The sequence below is a fragment of the Mesoplodon bidens genome (assembly GCF_964165515.1).
Source record: "Mesoplodon bidens genome assembly, chromosome: 8".
Lineage (NCBI taxonomy): Eukaryota > Metazoa > Chordata > Mammalia > Artiodactyla > Ziphiidae > Mesoplodon > Mesoplodon bidens.
Genome location: NC_138165.1, coordinates 77,785,892 through 77,804,912, shown reverse-complemented (window position 1 = coordinate 77,804,912; position 19,021 = coordinate 77,785,892). Strand labels below are relative to the sequence as shown.

The window sequence follows — 19,021 nt, the reverse complement described above, 5'->3', positions numbered from 1 at the left end:
TGCCTGACTCAGAGAAAGAATGTTTCTCCGGGACTTCCCTGGTGGTCCAGCGGATAAGACTCTGCACTCCCAATGCAGGGGGCCTGGTTCGATCCCTGGTCAGGGAACTAGATCCCGCATGCGTGCCGCAACTAAGAGTGCGTGCGCATGCCGCAACTAAAGATCCCACATGCCTCAACGAAGTTCCCGTGGGCCGCAACGAAAACCTGGTGCAGCCAAACTAAATAAATAATAAATAAATAAATATTTTTTAAAAAGAACATTTCCCCAGACTGCATACAACCCAGAGGTACAAAATTTTTTTAATGCCCTCCACATTTCACCCCTCCCATCAGCATAGGAGTCTACGTTAGAAACAAACAAATAACCAACCTTCAGAATTGCAGTTGGAGAGGTTTCCTGTGCTTAAAGGCCCCATCTCAGCCTCTGATGTTCCATGATGGGCCTCCAAATAAGGGAGGCCCACAGTCCTGCTGTCCCAGGCCAGTACCCAAATTTCCAAATACCTACATCTATACATCAGAAAAAATATTATGCTATCTCTATCCTTGCTTACAGGGGACTGCGATTAGTGCCGTGAAAACATGCTGTCAGCTGCAAACAGCAGTCCCCTAAAGCAGTTCTCTAGAAAAAACAGGAAGGTAATTCTGTAATCTGCCTTGAAAAGATAAGGTCAGAGACAGAACCTAAATATAAAAATGGCAGAAGAGAATGAAAAAACGTCATTCAGAGAGTAGCCTCCATAAAATTATATTTAAATACTAGGCTTCCTTACAGAATATCTGACCCAATATATCCAGTAGAACTTTCTGTGATGATGGAAATGTTCTGTATCTGCACTGTCCAATAGGAAGACCACTGGCCACATGTGGTTATTGAGCACTTGAAATGTGTCTCATGCAACTGAAAAAACTTAACTTTTATTGCATTTCATTTAATTAATTAAAATTAAAATTTAATGGAACGTGTAGCTAAGGGTTACCATATTGGACAATGCAGATCTGGCCCTTGTATTCTTAACTTCTTCTTTCTCTTAACAGTATACACAATTTGGGGCTGTTATAAAATAGTTTAAAAATTGAAGGTACCAATTTTATTAATCTTAGTGATGAATTTTCCTTATGGAATTAGATTCATAATGGCTTAGAAATTCTAGCCTCCTTGTACATAGACAAACTTTTTATTATGAGACTAACTTCAAGGGAAAATTAATTGTGCTCAAACTTTGATTTTTAAAATTTGTGTGAATTATATGCTTTAGTGGTGATGGTTATAACAGTGATGGGAACGCACTTAATGCTACTGAACTGTACACTTAGGAATGGTTAAAATGGTAAATTTTGTGTTAAATATATTTTACCACAATAAGAAAATTATGTGCTTTATTTTCTTTCATTAGGCCTGATTTTAATTTAATTTTGTTAAAATTTCCCACTGTCCATAGACCTCGCTGAGAATCTGGTCCAGCGTGTTCCTGGCTGCAGTGTGTTTCTCTTTGGTGAGGCCGACCTGCCTGAGAAGCGCACTCTTGTCCAGAGAAGGAAACAACTGGGCTGGTTCACAAGGAGGGATTTCAGTGCTCTTAAACCTGACCTGGGAGTTGCACCTGCCCGAAGATGTGGTTTAACAGGTTCATAGTGTGGTTTTGTTCTGCTTTTGTTGTTGGTTTTTTTTAATTTATTTATTTTATTTATTTATTTTTGGCTGCGTTGGGTCTTTGTTGCTACACATAGGCTTTCTCTAGTTGCAGCAAGCAGGGGCTACTCTTTGTTGCGGTGTGCGGGCTTCTCATTGCGGTGGCTTCTCTTGTTGCGGAGCATGGGCTCTAGGTGCGCGGGCTTCAGTAGTTGTGGCTTGTGGGCTCAGTAGTTGTGGCTTGTGGGCTCTAGAGCGCAGGCTCAGTAGCTGTGGCGCACAGGCTTAGTTGCTCCACGGCGTGTGGGATCTTCCTGGACCAGGGCTTGAACCCCTGTCCCCTGCATTGGAAGGCAGATTCTTAACCACTGCACCACCAGGGAAGCCCCTCTGCTTTTGTTTTTAAACTTGAGTATCCTGAGGTCACCTTCATTTGGTCCCTCCCACATAATACAGGAGGACTTCAGCTGGGGCTTCTTCTTGACTTGGTTGAAGGTCTCCTCATGCCTCTTTCTTACCCATGCCTTCATGAGCAGACCAGAGAGGCTGGAAGCCCTCATCATATATTCCATGAGAGCCCCCAAGAGTGATGTTCAAGATAAATAACGAGCCCTGCAGCATGGCCACTGATGATGAGAATTGTTGACACCAGGACAGGTCCTGGAGGCCCGCTGCTGTGCTGGGCATGAGCATGTATCCTGGGGACACTTGGTGGCTCAGGACTTGGGTAGAGCTTACTTTTAGCTGGTAGGAAAGTCTTTCAGCACTTGAACATCCAGTGTGTCCAAGTTGATGCTTACAGCTAGAAGTCAGTTCTAGAGGCACCCTGGAGACAAGCTTTTCTACACAGCAGGCTCTAGGCCAGAGAGAACAAACATGAGGAATAGTATTCTTCCTTCCCCTGGATCTCACCAACTCTTACCTCTCTCTGCTACTCCAGTCCCACTCCTTGCTTAGAGCTTACCTTCGGAAAAGGCAGTAGAACCCCATCCAAAACGCCATCCCCTTTCACTGCACTTCACCATCCTAGTGCCATTTATTTGAGTCTTAATTCTTTCACCCTCAAGTATCTTCTGTAGGGATCACAAATTAAACCACGCTAGGTAACATTTTCATAGTCAGTTAATATTTTAGCGGTTACTAAGATACTAGGTCCCCAAGGAGCAAGAGGTGGGCAGCCATAAGAAACACACATTTCTCCGTGGTGCAGTTACACATAGGCTTTTGGTTACTAATCCCTGGTGCAGAATTCTGCTCTCAAACCAATGATATCTATAATCAAGCAGAGCAGTACAGTGAAAACAGTGCAGGCTTTGAGGCTATGCTCGAATCCTGGCCTTGCTGTTCATTGGCCGTGTGACTTCAGAGTGTTCCTTAACTCATTAAGCCTCAGTTCCCATATCTGTAAAATGGACATAATAATTATATCTCCCTCATGAGACTGTGAAGTTGAAATAATGTCTATTAAGTGCCAAACACAGTACTAAGGGGCCATTTCTTCCTTCCATTTAGAGAAAAGATTTATAAAAAAGTGTGTGTTAGTCTTTACTTATGGCAAAAGGAAGAAGCTGATTGCTCCCTGCCAATTTGAACCTCACATATTTTCCCACGACTTGTCTCACAAATGTAGAAGTGTAAGCTTGTGACTAAATTTTCAGACAGCTATTTCCTGGTTTCTAATTTGGGCCTCACTAAAGACTGAAAGGATTATTTCACGAACCTTGTCAGCACAGTGCCCAGTGACTGGGATTACAGTCAGTGGACAGGAATTAGAAGCAGGAATCCTAGTACTAGAGAACAGAACTGGCTTTAGTGTTGGATTAGGCAGTCCCTGGAAAAACGTCATCCTCATTTCTGCATTGCTGTGAGACTGAATGGGTCGGTATTTAGGGAGAACTTTAGAGAACTCTAAAAAGCATATCTGAGTTAAAGACTAAATGTTCATGTTATCACTAATCATATTCAATCTTCTAAGAACAAACTTGGTTTGTAATTGTCTAAACCAAAGTGAACACTGCTCCCCCATCTCACCTAATGATTGTCTGGGGTTGAGATAATCTCACCCATTTTACATTGTTTGATTGGAATGGACAAGCCATTGGAATTTCTAATTTCTTCTCTATTTTTACTCCATGTGGAGATCTGTGATTTACATGGAGAATTTCGTCAACATCTGACAATCCTAAGTTTACTTTAAAATGCCAAGATTGGCACAAAAATGTTTAAAGATGGTATTTTAAAGGTAAAATTTGATACTGGTAAAGATGTAGTTAGAGGCACTCATGCTACTAATGGTAGCATCAATTGGTATAAACTTTTTGGAAGTGAGTTGGTGATGTGTATTAAGAGCTCCAAGAACATATGTAACTGCTTTGCAGAAATTTCTAGTTCTAGTGATAGATTTATCTTAAGGAAATAGATTTATTCCGGAGGAAATAATAAAAGGTACATGTACTTATGCACAAGTATGTTTATCAAAGAACTATTTATAATAGTAAATATGGGAAACAATGTAAATGTTCAGTATTTGAGAGTGATTATTAAATAAGATATACCTAGGTGAAAGACTGTTATGCAAGCAATTAAGTGTGAAGGTTTGGAAGAATTTTTAGAGACTTGAAAAATACAATACAATGTAGAGAGAATTTGTAGTTTATTAATTAATGCAACAAATATTTATCAAGTACCTAGTATGTGCTAGGCACTATGGTCAGTGGGGAAAATAGAATTTATTTGCCCTCAAAGAATTTACATTCCAGGGAGTTCCCTGGTGGCGCAGTGGTTAAGAATCTGCCTGCCAATGCAGGGGACACAGGTTCAAGCCCTGGTCCGGGAAGATCCCATATGCCGTGGAGCAACTAAGCCCGTGCGCCACAACTATTGAGCCTGCGCTCTAGAGCCCATGAGCCACAACTACTGAGCCCATGCACCACAACTACTGAAGCCCGCGCACCTAGAGTCCGTGCACCGCAACGAAGAGTAGCCCCTGCTCGCCGCAACTAGAGAAAACCTGCGAGCAGCAACGAAGACTCAACGCAGACAAAAAAAAAAGAGTTTACATTCCAGTGGGGAAGGGGTGAAGAGAGAGACAGTAAATAACAAGCTTAATAAATAAAGAATTATATAGTATGTTAGAAAATAAGTGCTACAGCCAAAAAAAATAAAAAAACTGAACAGGACAATGGGAATCATGTGTCTGGGATGGGAGTGAACTACAGTTTTGTTTTTGTTTTTGTTTTTGTTTTTTTTGTGGTACGTGGGCCTCTCACTGTTGTGGCCTCTCCCGTTGCGGAGCACAGGCTCCGGACGCGCAGGCTCAGCGGCCATGGCTCACGGGCCCAGCCGCTCCGCGGCATGTGGGATCTTCCTGGGCCGGGGCACAAACCCGTTTTCCCCTGCATTGGCAGGCGGACTCTCAACCACTGCGCCACCAGGGAAGCCCTGAACTACAGTTTTTAAATGGGATAAACCAAAGTAGGCCTCATAGTGAAGGCAGTGTTGGAGCAAAGACTGGGAGAGAAGCAGTTAGCCACGTGGAGATGTGGACAGTAGTCTCAGGCAGAGAGAAAGCCAGTGTCAAGGCCAAAGGATATAAAGTAGTATAAACAGTATGATCTCAGTATTGTAAAATATATGTATGCATCTATTTATTTTATTTATGTTATATATTTGTAAGAAAAGTGTTTTTAAATTCTTAAATCTTTCAACATATTTTCATTATTTCTCTAAATTGATTTGATCTTGTGATTACTTTCCGTCATCTTTCATAAAGGGTAATTATTGAGGTTTATCAATGGTCAGTTTTATAAAAGCTGGGTTTCAATGCATTTATTCAGATTGCTGATGAAAGATTTAAGATAAGAAGGGAAAAGTAGCACAACTTTCCCCTCCGTATGTCTTTTTTGCTAATATCTCCTGCTAAGTGGCAGAATCCTCAGTTTGTGCAAAAAAACATGAAAATTATAAGTTGCCAAGGCTAGGTAGACTGTTATTCATCGAGAGACACCTCATTTAATAGGCTCAAAAGAGATTCTAATAGAAAAGTAAAATGTTTCAGAGAGGAACAGTGAATAAAGGATATGGATAAACAGTTTCTAATATTTCATGAACAAGATTATAATTCGAGTTTAAGACACATAATCAACCGAAATATTAGGTTACCTTACTTGCACGAATTATCTCTTAAGAAACACTTACGTAAGAAGGAGTAAAATGTTTTCATTTTTAAAAGTAATATCTACTGAAGGAGAATTTCTAGCACCTCTGTCATTAGGGTAGAAATGTTATTCATCTAATTTTTCAGTGAATTTAGTTCCTAACTATGGCGATTTCCCTCCTTATTTTTAAATTTAATGGCTTTATATATTTTTCTAACATTTTTTATTTACATCAATGTTTCTCAACATAGTTTTCCACTCCTCCCATCAAAACAGAAAAGCTTCAACACATTGCTATATTTATTTCTTTTCCTAAAAAAATTAAATAGAAATGATTGGTGCTATCAACTGAACACTTACAGTTAACTTTCCAGTGACAAAGTAATCTACACAGTACCCGAGAGGAAGCAGAATCTATAAGGGAACAGGTTTCTGTTTTGAAGTTCCCTGAGAATATTATAAACAGAAGAGAAAAAAGTGAGCTCAGAAATGATTAACACCCATAGTCAGTGCCAAACACACAAAATCTTTTAAACCAAATTCCTTTTAGAAGTTTGTAGTTGGCCAGCTCATGAGGAACATAAATAAGGACAAAGCAGTAATAGTTGATACTTTTAGATCTATAAATAAATACTTTATACATATATATTTTAAAACCCTAAACATTTATAGGATAATTTAAACACCGCTGGCTGATATATGACTGGCCTGCATATATGCATCATTGTTTAAAAATAGAGGGACACTTCTTTGAACTATAGTTTCATATGATGCCTTAGGAATCATAGATGGAGGTAATTGGCACATCTTGGAATCAAGGACTTCTGTTTAGTTATTTCAATGGGTTAGTGAGAGATGTCCCTGCTTACTTCTGTCTCAGTAAATGAGAAGTTGCTGCATCAGGCACTTTTCTTGACATTGAATAATGCCGTTTACTTCACACCCAAAACTTTACTTAGTCTTTGAAAAATAATTTCTAGTTTTAGAATGAGTCCCGCTTTGAGGAACCTGTTTTCATAATTTTCTACATTTGCTTGTAAATCTAGTTGGAGTGATGGAAGATGAAAGTCTCAATGTGTAATTAAGTGTGTAACCTGTAATAGAAGCATGAAGGACTTTGCTTTTGTCTCTGAATGAGCTGGTGAAAGGCACTGTTCTCCTATAGAAAACCTGGGAGCAGGCAGGTCACCTGAGGTTCCTTTCAACTGGACTGGATTCATTCCATTATGATATTAACATGGATCTACCTCTGTGATTTCCTCTCTGAAGTACTGTTACTCTGAAAGATTCAGAGTTGAGAAATTGAGGCTCACAATTCCTTGCAGAGTGGGAAAACGTCATAGCCATTTTGCTGAAAGACAGCTGAGCAGAGGCAATGTCCCTGAAGAGGTAGAACTTGAATTCAGACCCACAGGGAGCCACTGCCGGCCCTATGCCACACAGCGTCACTCAGCTTTCTTTTCTGTGGATTTGGCCACATGCCTAAGAGTCCTGCATTCTTCCTGCCATGGGAGCACTGGACTTAGCAATTATGTTTGAGTTTTATGGCTTTAGTCATCAAATGTCCTGTTTCAGCTGTGGTTTCTCTTTAGTACATGTTCTAAAAAATTTAAAATACCAATACGTAATGATGACTAATTGCTTTTGGTGTAATAACAGCTGTTTATATTTTTGAACCTGAGTTCCAAGTCTATTGTCTTGCTCTGTTTGTTAGTCTGAAGCAAGGACCACATTTAGGCTAGGTTTTATCTTATTTTAACCTTCATGTTTTTACACCCAGTAACCTGCATGGTTCCTGGAACTCAGCAGGTTTTCAGTAAAAACATATTTAATGAGGGAGTCGCACATTAGTTCATGAGAATCTCTTTATTTATTCAAACTGTAATGTAATCCACAAATTTGCAGTTCTCTCTTCAGCTATAAAAATGCCAAATATCCCAAAGCACCACCTCGGCTCTCTCCTCATGCATCTTTTAAAACTAAGCCACCAAAGAGGAACTTAATATGATAAATAGAACTTCTAAATACATCCCTTAGCAACTTCTGACTCCCTAAAATGAAATCCTTTCTGTGGAGGAAAATATATAGAATCTTTTCACCATTAATTGATTGAAGATGATGGCACCTGGAACGATTTTTGAGAATAATTTTGATCTAAAGGGGAAAAAAAATACATGTGTTTCTTTTGAGTGCTGCTTTTTCATTTTTCTAATGGGCTCTTCACTATTGTTTTGTCTGAATGCAGTTTTTTATTTGTGTTATTCCAGACATGGTCCTACCGCAAGCATCTTTAAACCAGACATTAATAGCATAGTTCACAGTCATTACTGCCAGTGCTCAAACACAAATATTGCATTTGTGTTTGCAAAAGCTACACATCAGATGTTAATTAAGTGCATTTGTTTTTTTTATGCTTAAACAATCTGGCATAAAGAGTTTACATCTATATCAGTTCACCATAAGGTCTCTACAATATCTGAATCACCAGCCGTACAGTATATGATAAATACAGTGTTTCCACACAAGAAAATAACAGAATTGTCAGGAAAACATCAGGCCTGTTATATTTCCCTGTGAAATAATAGCAACTGAATCTCAGTTTCTTTTTCTTTTTGATAAAAAAAGTATTTAACTAGGAGTAAACACCAATATTTAGAAAGATAAATTTTTCATTAAAGAACACATGGAAAGTGAAATCATACCAAAGATTTTTTTCCTTGTTTTTAGCTTGCTTCAGGGCGTTGTGACAGTTGCGTTGGAATAAAATTGGAATTTCAGCTTTGCAGTGAGGAGATTCATGCTGCCGCCAGAGCAGCCGAGTGCCAATCTGCGGGAGGCAGGAGCGGGGCGAGACCGCAAACTGAGAAACAAACTTTCACATCAGGTTTCTAATTTTAGAGCAAAAAATGGAATTACTTTAATTATATGACATTTAACTAGAAATACGATTTTCTGGGATTAATTAGCTCCCTTATTTAAAAAATCTCTACTAAGTTTAAACTAGCATAAAAAAATCAAATTCAGCATTTCATATAAGGTCAGTGGGACTGCTGGATTTAAATGCAGAATTTGATTCATTCGAATTGGATCACCATATTGGTGTTGGACTTGGGAAGGATTAAATGGAGGAATTAGAAATGCGTGCATTTGGGCAGAAAGCAGTTTCTTTTCTTCTTTTCTTCTTTTTTTTTTTTGCGGTACGCGGACCTCTCACTGTTGTGCCCTCTCCCGTTGCGGAGCACAGGCTCCGGACGCGCAGGCCCAGTGGCCATGGCTCACGGGCCTAGCCGCTCCGCGGCATGTGGGATCTTCCCGGACCGGGGCACGAACCCGTGTCCCCAGCATCGGCAGGCGGACTCTCAACCACTGTGCCACCAGGGAAGCCCTCTTCTTCTTTTCTTTTCTTTTCTTTCCTTTTCTTTTCTTTTTTCTTTTTCCCTTTCTTTCTCCCTTTCTTTTCTTTCCTTTCTTTTTTTATTTCTAAGAAATGGGTCATGACCTCACAACCCCTCAGGAAGGGTACTACAACCTGATTAGGCCGGAAACTTCTCAGCTTCATTGACTATCTCTGTTTATTCACTGCTTGAATAAGATACAGTGATAAAACAAAATCAATTATTGTATAATTAAAGTTTAATAGAAGTATTTAAGGGACTTCCCTGGTGGCGCAGTGGTTAAGAATCCACCTGCCAATGCAGGGGACACGGGTTTGATGCCTGGTCCGGGAAGATCCCACATGCCACGGAGCAACTAAGCCCGTGCACCACAACTACTGAGCCTGTGCTCTACAGCCCACGAGCCACAACTACTGAGCCCGTGTGCCACAACTACTGAAGCCCGCCCACCACAACGAAGAGTAGCCTCTGCTCAACACAACTAGAGAAAGCCCATGCACAGCAACAAAGACCCAAAGCAGCCAAAAAATAAATAAATAAATAAATAAATTTAAAAAAAGAATTTAAAACACAACATAACGAGCATATACAAAAGAAATGATGATTCTGTGTTGTTTGTGATTACTCTTATTTTATTTAGAAGAGAATATATGTTACTTCTAATGTTCAATTTTATTTTTCTAAGAAATAATTAGCTTTTGAAGGAATTTTGTAAGTAGAGTTTTATTTTAATTAAGTAAATCAGTGTTGGGACAAGTGAATTCTTTATGGCACTCTTGTGCTCTGGACTTAACATCTAAGCTTATTCTACATCTAATAACTTATCTTAGGTAATGAGTTCATTTATTAGCAAGAATGATCAATTTTAGAAACTCTGTGACAAAAGGTACAGTTATTGGGCACATGGTGGTAACAGGTGCCTTGGAATCTGCTGGATGGGGGATTCAGAAAAAGTCCCATGTCTTTAGGGATGGAATGGTCCATGCCACCATACTGTGGGGAGGAAGAGCCCTGGGTCCATATGAATGAACTTGCCTTGGAAGTGACTACCTCCCCCAAGCTGATAACTTACATATGAATATCTGAATGTTGACTGGGCATATCAGAGTTCTGGTATAGCAAAGCACAATAGGCCCAATAAGTGTTTTGAATAGTATCAATACTTAGTATAACCCAATATATGTATACATACTTTTCAGCAAAATCTCAGTGTGATCTAGCTATTTGTTTGAATAATGATAAAGATGAGGCCACTCCTTGAGTCAGAATAAGGTATGTATATCAGATATGAGAAAATGGGACTGTTTGTAACATTACCTGTTGAGGGGTAGAGGAGAGAGAAACCATGCTTGGATGCTTTCCATTAACGAATGACATTAGCATTGACAAGAAAAATTTCCAATTGTACTCTGTGAAATGTTAAAACTCATATAATTCTCAAAGATATTTAGAGTAAGTGATTGGTGTATGAGGTTGAGAGAGATATGTATTGACTGTTAAGAAATTTAATTTTTATGAAATAAGCATTATGGAGAAATACTGTAATCTGATTCATTCCTGCAGAATTCCCAGTAGGAAGAGGCCCAGCCTCGGGAGTTGAAATGTTTCATTATGTACATGTGTGGGAAAAAGATGAAATGTGGTTTCCGTGTGCTGATTTTCTGTAAAGCGTCTATTAGTATGAGAGTACCCAGGCTAGGCAGCAAAGCCCCCAAACCACGGCTGTCTAGGGGAAAGTGAATTCAGCAGGATCTCTCGCTGGATACTGACACCATGAGCAATAAGTTTGAAAGTAGCAAGAAAAAACGTTGACAGTAAAATAATGTTGGAATAGTAACTAAAGAATTGTCTTATGCTGAAGGTGAGGTCAGCCCTCATCAATCCCTAGTCACTTTGCCTTTAGAAATGTAAAGTTCCCCCAAAATGAAGAAACTGCAAACCTAAGCTTTTCATACCAATGCTAATTTAACCAAGTTGTCCATCTTATAATGTAAACTATAATTAGAGCAGGGCTATTTATGTAACATGAGCTGCATCATCCCCAAGGCAGGGAAAAGCAGGACAGTTGCCCCTGGGCTCTAGAGTAACCAGGCTCTGGAGTAGCAATGGCAGTCCCAGTCCCTTGGGAAGCTGGGGATGGAAGAAAGAGATGCCTCCAACTGGTTATACCAAGAAGGTATACATAGTGCCCCAAACCCTGCCCTGCCAAACCCACATGGTCATGAGACACAAGAGTCCCTTTGTCTTTCCCAATTCCAAGACTGTTTTGTCACTTTTTAGTGACCTCCTTTCCTAGCCAAGACTGTTGCTGAGTTTCATTTGAATCCGATCTTAACCTAGCTCAGTGATGACAGGTCTGTGTTTGGGGTGGAAGGGATGGGTACAGAGTGTGATTTATTCCTGTCTCCCAGACCCGTAGTCCTGGCACTGAATTCCAGCCCCTGTGGAGATGGCCTTGGAAATGAATGGAAGGCCAAGACATTTTGCTGCTGTTGATATTTGATTTTCAAATGTGCCTTTTGAAATATCTGTTGATACTTTAGAAAGTCTGGGCTTTTCTTAACCATTTTAGAAAAAACATCCAGATACATTTAGAGTAGATTAAAGTATCTGCTTATAGCTCAAATAACTCTGGTATTCAAAATATGTATGACCTTTAGACAATTCTGGAGTTGATAATGAGGAATATTTGTGTATTATTTTGAAAGTAAAACCAAGTAAAGGAAACTCATTGGATTAAAATTGGGTAGAGAATAGAATCTTAAAAATGAGGCTTTCACTTTGCTTGATTAACATGCTTTTCTAATGATTTAGGCATCGGCGCTAGCCCATATGTGATGAACTGCAATGTTACCATAGATTCTCAAGACTTGGCTCTGGGAAAAGAGATCGCTAATGCCATTCGGGGCTCAAATGTGAATGGATTGAAGGGCGTCCAAACGATGGCTTTTCCTCACGAAGGGAAAATTGAGATAGCTTGCAATGTAGAGAGTTTTGAAGATCAAGAAGTTACAGAAACCTCAGAAGGCTCTCAATACATGGCTTACAGTGTCCTTGGGGACCATTTTTATTATCTATCTCCTCATTACATAGAAGCTCAAGTTAGAAAATTGGCAAGTGATCAGGGAATTGGTATTACAGGAAGAGCATTAATTGGATTTACACCCCAAGAGTGCAAGAACTGTGCTGAATATGCTATTAAGGAAGGTATTGGGGAGTTCTGGAAGATACGCAGAGGTATTTTCATGTGATCCAAGCTAAGGCTTCACTGAAATTGTAAGGAAAAAGTATCAGCCATTACAAAGTTTTCTTTTGGCCAGTGAAGACGAGTGGAAGATCCAAGAGCTTGGTTCCAGCTGTGAATTGGAAAACTGGAAGCATTCTCTGTCCAGTGACAACAACAGGTGTTTATAGATTGTCCATAATCGCTTTATGATATTTCTAGTCGTCATTAAAACTTCGTGAAATCCCCCTCTGTATCAAGTTCATGCACTTGCATGTACTAGAAGCCCTCCTGAATCAGCTGGGTAAAATGGCCATCATTGTCAAATTGTCTTTAATTATCATGGACAAAACTAAAAACGGACTCAATTTATTTGGTTTTCCTGACCTCTTTATTCCAGAGTCCTGTATTCAACTCCCATTTTTTAAGTAATCATTTTTTTAATGTGTACTTTTAAAAATCAAGTACTAAGTAACTATAAAGTGGGGAGAATTATAAAATAAAATTACTCTTTCGAAGCATGATTGTTCTTTCCTGCCTTGTTTGGGATGACCCACTGTTCATTCTGCAGCCAGATTTGTCTAATTTTTTTATGTTTATGTGGAGAAGTAGAACGATGGTGTTGGGCATGACTTTGAGGGATTGTATTTATCCTTTTTGGAATTTAAATGGGAAGCCTGAAGGTTTAGGGAATTTATTGCTCTTGAGCAAAGAGAAGGGTTTTGGTGGAAGAATTTTATTTGAAAGAAATCAGAATAGGTTGCCTCTTTGTGAACTAAAAGAAGCCACCACTTGCTGATTCTGGCAATTTTATGTAAATCCTTAGTGCTTGTAATTCTTTGGTACAAGGTGCTTTCTGTTCGTAAAGCACAAAGAAATGAATTTTTCCATAGGTTTTGTTTAGCAAGAGAGATTATGGTCTTGTCTAATAAGAGCACATAATGTGAATTTATTTTAAGTAATTAAAAATAAAAAAGAGGTTGAACTCAGTCTTTTTATAGGATCCAGTAATCTATCCTAATATATTTTTTTGACTTACATTTGACTCTTGACTGTGATTGCATTAATTGTGTTTCAGAATTATGCTTTTTTTGGGGTGTTTTCTTTTTGCTGTTAATATAAATACAACAAAGATGGAGAAATGATGAACCAGGTGTGGTTTTCAGGTGTAAGGAAGTTTAGTTGCTGTGATGAAGAGAGCAGATGCTCTCCAGTTAGACCCAGTGAGTCTGGGAGAGCTGAGAAGTAGTCATGCCTCGTTTTTCTCTTGCTTTGGCAGAGGCCATGTGGCCTAGTAGGGCAAGCGCTGGACAGTAGATTCTGGCTTGGGTTCTGGTCCTTGCTCTTACCTTCCCCGTAGTCATAGTTTCATTGCCTATAAAACAGGGAAAAGAGTTCCCACTCAGATTGTGTTCTAGGGGATAAATGGAAGTACTTTGTAAGCTGTAATGTAAAAATGAAATATATTAACACACTTTCCAGATCTCTTCTAGAGCTTTGCTTCAGTTTTGGTCATCAATATTAAACACATGAGAGAGGGTAAAAGCACAGGTTGTCACTGAGTCACTTGGGGTTGTAGTAGGAGTTGATTCATTTGCCACTTACCTGGATTAACCTCTCCAGATTCGTATCACTGCATTCTAGATTGCCAGTTTTGAGCAAGGCCTATTTATAACCAAACATCTATTTAATGGGTGTATGGAGTTTCAGTTTTTGAAGATGAAAAAATAATTCTGGAGATGGATAGTGGTGATGGTTGTACAATAATATGAATACTTAATGCCACTGAACTACACACTTAAAAATGGTTAAAATGGGGGCTTCTCTGGTGGTGCGGTGGTTGAGAGTCTGCCTGCCGAAGCAGGGGACACGGGTTCGTGCCCCGGTCCGGGAAGATCCCACATGCCACGGAGTGGCTAGGCCCATGAGCCATGGCCACTGAGCCTGTGCATCCGGAGCCTGTGCTCCGCAACAGGAGAGGCCACACAGTGAGAGGCCCACGTACCGCAAAAAAAAAAAAAGGTAAATTTTATGTAGATTTTACCACAATTATTAAAAATTATATATTTCATAAAAATTTAAAAAACAAAACACAAACATGTGAATAAGACAATTTCACTAAGCCCATACTTTCTAAATAAAATTTTGTCAAATTTCTAATATCCATTAATGTGTATGAACATATAAGATCTGTTTTTCCCTTTTTAATCTTTTATGATGGACTTGGGCACTACATGTGAGGCTTAGTTAATGGTTTAAAATGGAGTTGATTAAATTTGGCATTTGATCCAGCTGTCTATTTTTTTTTTTTTTTTTTTTTTTTTTTGCGTTACGCGGGCCTCTCACTGTTGTGGCCTCTTCCGTTGCGGAGCATAGGCTCCGGACGCGCAGGCTCAGCGGCCATGGCTCACGGGCCTAGCCGCTCCGCGGCATGTGGGATCTTCCTGGACTGGGGCACGAACCCGTGTCCCCAGCATCGGCAGGCAGACTCTCAACCACTGCGCCACCAGGGAAGACCAGCTGTCTATTTAAGACAATAATTTACTATTTTTGTTTTAAACAATTTTCAAAACCAGTGCAACCTCACTTCTTACCACTTGTTCATATTCTAATTTCGCTGTTTTTTCTATTGTCTTTCTCTCTTCCCCTTCTCCCTTGCTCCACAATCGTTCTTTAGAAAATCTGAAACAGCTGTAAGTTGCTGCAGGTTTATCCTTTGGACGGATGTGGCATCATCAGCTCTCTCTATGTATGAGCTGGTAGAAGTAGTGGGGATGGATCTATAACAATAAGAAGGATTATCAAATTGGGTTGAGAAAAATCTGACCAAACAAACTAACAAATACCCTGATACATATTAACCTTTTCTCATATTACTCTCTTAGAAACAGACCAACACTTTGTGCAAATGTTTCTGCAGTATTTTTTCCATCGGACCTCAAAGTGGACATTGTATGGAATGTGGCTTCATAGCTTGTTTAACCTCCATCTCCTGCCAGATGACTTTGTCCATGACTTGTGCCAGTTGTAAATGGGACAAAATTGATGTGGACAAATAGAGTTTACATTTTATTAACTCTTTAGTGTTTTTTACTCTACCCCACTTTAAGTTCAAGTTTTAGTTTCTGAGAAGAGGGACAAGGAAAGCAAAAAGCTAGGCTGTGAGGTGATCAGGGCTTTTGTTGGTGGTGGGGAGGGGCTGTCCTTCGCTTCCAACCTGAACTTGGGCTTGACTCCACAAGTTAAAACGTCTTTAACATAAGGGGGAGGGACGGGCTAAGTAAAATATAACTGTAAAATAAAACAAAATGGGGGGTGATATTTTCATTCCTCAACATAATGAAAAGCCTTGCTCTGTAATTGGTTTGTACCGTCTTGGAAGTGGCGTCCATGGACCACAAAGGACCACTCTATGAGAGATCTGCAAGGAATTTATCATTCCCCCTGGCTGAGCCAAAGCAGGCTTGATATACAGTTTTGTTTAGTATAAATATTCTCATGTTACTGTTTACTCTGTGGGGATATGAGGATCTCACTGACAGGGTACGTGCTCCACTGCCTTGCTTTTAAAAGGCATTTTATTTGACTCTTTTGTTTGTACTTGCCCAGAAACTTCAGAGAATGGCCCAGGAACTTGTTTGATAAGCATCCAGACCATGCTCCCGGAGTATGTCGCGCTTGGGGGTTCGAAAAGCTTATTGTTTTAAGCAGGCCCGCACATGGCCTCGAAGGAGCCCATTTTTCATAGGTAAGAACAGTTAGGCCGCTAACAGCAATCCCTTAGAGTGCTCCTCTAAGGTACAAGGAAAGGTGCTGGTGAAGCATGGCTCTGGTTGAACTCAGCCTGACGTTGGATTACTCTTGTCACTTCTTTTGCCCAGTTTGCAGTATTTTGCGGCTAATTAGTTTGTTGTGAGTTAAGATGAGCGACAGAGACCTAAACATGGGATGAATTGCTCTTTCTAAATGTGTGGTGTGTGCTTGGTCCGGCTTTCGTCTCTCAGCCCCACGCCAACCCGCACCTATGCTGCTTTATGCCACCAGGACTCTGCCGTTAGCCTCTGCCTCTCTGGGGAGCTGGACGGGGGTGCTGCAGGGCTGAAGGAGGAGAGGGACTTGCTGTTTCAAGTTCCTTCCCGTTTCGGGCAGCCCCACCGCAGCAGTGGCTCTTGACCTGACAGTGGCTCTTGGTTCCAGGCTCCAGCTTTTTTCTCCTGTCACTTTGAGAACTGGCCCCAATGTGCACTCAGAAGCACCGGCGGTGGCTGAGCCCCAGCTCTGTGAGGCCTCTCTAGGCTTCTAGACTCTGAGAACCCTGCCCCCTCCCTTTGTTCCTCCAGCCTTGGGGCATAGTGCTTCCTGCAGTTATTTTTATCTCTGGGCACCACGTTCTCTCCTAGCTCTTTTGGTTCTCCAACAACTGTTGACCAAATTTTCAACGTTATTTCTTTTGAAATGCTTAGTGTGGTTTCTGTCTTCCTGACTAGATCCTGTCAGAAATAAACCTATCAACAGACCAAATAGAAGGAAAGGAGAAAAAGGCAGAAAATATTCAGTGTGGATCTATAGTTCCTAATGAAAACAGCTTGTTGATGATTACTTGCCTTTTCTCCTCGTTCGCATTGTATTCTCCGAATTTTATTGTTTTCTTATCGCACGTTCTGTGTTACCTTTGACAGTCTTGCTATTCTTTCATCTAATAGGGAGTCTGAGTGTTGAATTGGGGTAAGGATTGGAAATATCATGGTAAATCGTTGGATGGAGTTTTCCAGTGAATGTCTTTCATGTAGTAGCTTAGTCCACCATTAAAAATATAGACTAATGTAATTTTAAAAATTAAAGTCGGGACTTCCCTCGTGGCTCAGTGGTTAAGAATCCGCCTGCCAATGAAGGGGACATGTGTTCGAGCCCTGGTCCGGGGAGATCCAACATGCCACGGAGCAACTAAGCCCGTGCGCCACAACTTCTGAGCCTGCACTCTAGAGCCCGTGAGCCACAACTACTGAGCCTGCGTGCCACAACTACTGAAGCCCACACGCCTAGAGCTGGTGCTATGCAACGGAGAAGCCACCACAATGAGAAGCCTGCACACAGCAACGAAGAGTAGCCCCCGCTTGCTGCAGCTAGAAAAAGCCTGCACACAGCGACAGAGACCCAACGCAGCCAAAGATAAACAAGTAAATTAATTCATTTAAAAAAAAAAGAAAAGAAAATTAAAGTCTTTTCAATCTTTTAATAGTTGTATGTCTTTCCTTTCGTGTCATCTTTACCTGCCAGGTAGATGATGCTTTTTAGCTGGTCCTAGGCTCCTAGCTAAACATCTTTCCCAAGCCGTTTATGTACCATCCTATTAACTTTTTCTTAGGAAACCCCATCTGCAACCAGTTATTGTTTCCTAACTTCTTAGGTACCTCTATCTTCATGAAGACCAACTGCTTTGGGAAAAGTAATCATTATGATTGATGTAGTCTAGCAAAGACCAAGTGTTATAAAATTATATTGTTTCTAGTAAGTATAAAGAATTTTTGGTAATTGATAAGTATTATTCTGTCTACCCTACAATTGTGTTTAGTAGTTCACCTTCCTTCATGATATCCACTCCACTATCTCACAAGGATAAAAGCGAGATGAAAGAGCGAGGTACAGAAGGAAGTCTTCAGTGAACCCTTTTAGCATCATTAATCGTGGCTACCTTTCATTGAATTCCAACTAAGTGTCAAGTACTATTATGTGATTTCCACAGCAACCCTTTGGAGGAGATGACTGTAAAGAAATAAAATTCCCCAAGTTCTTTTTAGCCGACTGGGTCAGTCAGGAGCTTCCTCGCACCATATCCCATATTCTGTAGATTTATACTGCTCTAACCCTAAACAGTGCCCTTGGACCCACATCCTCAGGACTTCAGGCCTCTCCTCCTAGGCCTGGTCAACATTTGCCTCTAGTTTCTTGTGATCTAGTGAGAAATTGTACATCCAGTTGGTTGAACACCCCCTTCCATGGCAGTTCCATAGGATGGCCCACCTCAGAATCCTGAAACTTCTTCCAGACCGTACTTCTGTACTCTTTTCTCATTTAAAATCTCTTCGAGATCTGTCTTTTACACAGTTATCATATACTGAATTCTTGCCCATTTATTCCTTCCTGTACCTGGAAGATCCATCAGCGTCTAGTTTCATAGCTTCCTCCCCTGGACTGTCAGTGTCTCCTCTGCAGGACTGATTCAGTGCTGCTAAGCACAGCCATGCCTCACCAAGTGAGGAAGTGGAGGATGAATCCCCACATCCCCAGATTTCTCCCAGATGAATTTCTGCAGATTGAGTCACAAAACTTGCTACAATTAATTGGGAGATTCCTGGAATCTCTCTCACAGTCCTGAAAGAGCCACGATGTCTGTAGGACCCAGAATGGTCCCCGTCACTGTTTAAGTCAGGGAAGGATATTGCCACCAGATGGTGCCAAAACTGCAGCTAGCACCAGGGCACATCTGGATTGTGCAGTCAATACCCCAGAACTCCTGGCTGGCAGACCGCCTAGAGTCACTTGGGTTATTTGTTCTACTCTGAATTCACATCCCCACATTTCATGCAGTTATATTTTTTGGACTTCATTTG

General features: G+C 40.5%; 1 protein-coding gene across 5 annotated transcripts in view; it reads left to right on the top strand.

Annotated features, from left to right (window-relative positions):
* FTCDNL1 (formiminotransferase cyclodeaminase N-terminal like) overlaps positions 1-13,448 on the top strand; it is an 83,719-nt gene extending 70,271 nt beyond the window's left edge. For 4 of the 5 annotated variants that reach the window (XM_081242650.1, XM_081242651.1, XM_081242652.1 and 1 more), the window contains 2 exons: positions 1,445-1,630; positions 12,002-13,448. In XM_081242650.1, the coding sequence (XP_081098776.1) occupies positions 1,445-1,630; positions 12,002-12,438 (623 nt within the window). In that variant the 3' untranslated portion in view covers positions 12,439-13,448. The remainder of the gene's footprint in view (positions 1-1,444; positions 1,631-12,001) is intronic. The other variant, XM_081242654.1, reaches the window with a different exon arrangement.
* The last annotated feature ends 5,573 nt before the right edge of the window (positions 13,449-19,021 follow it).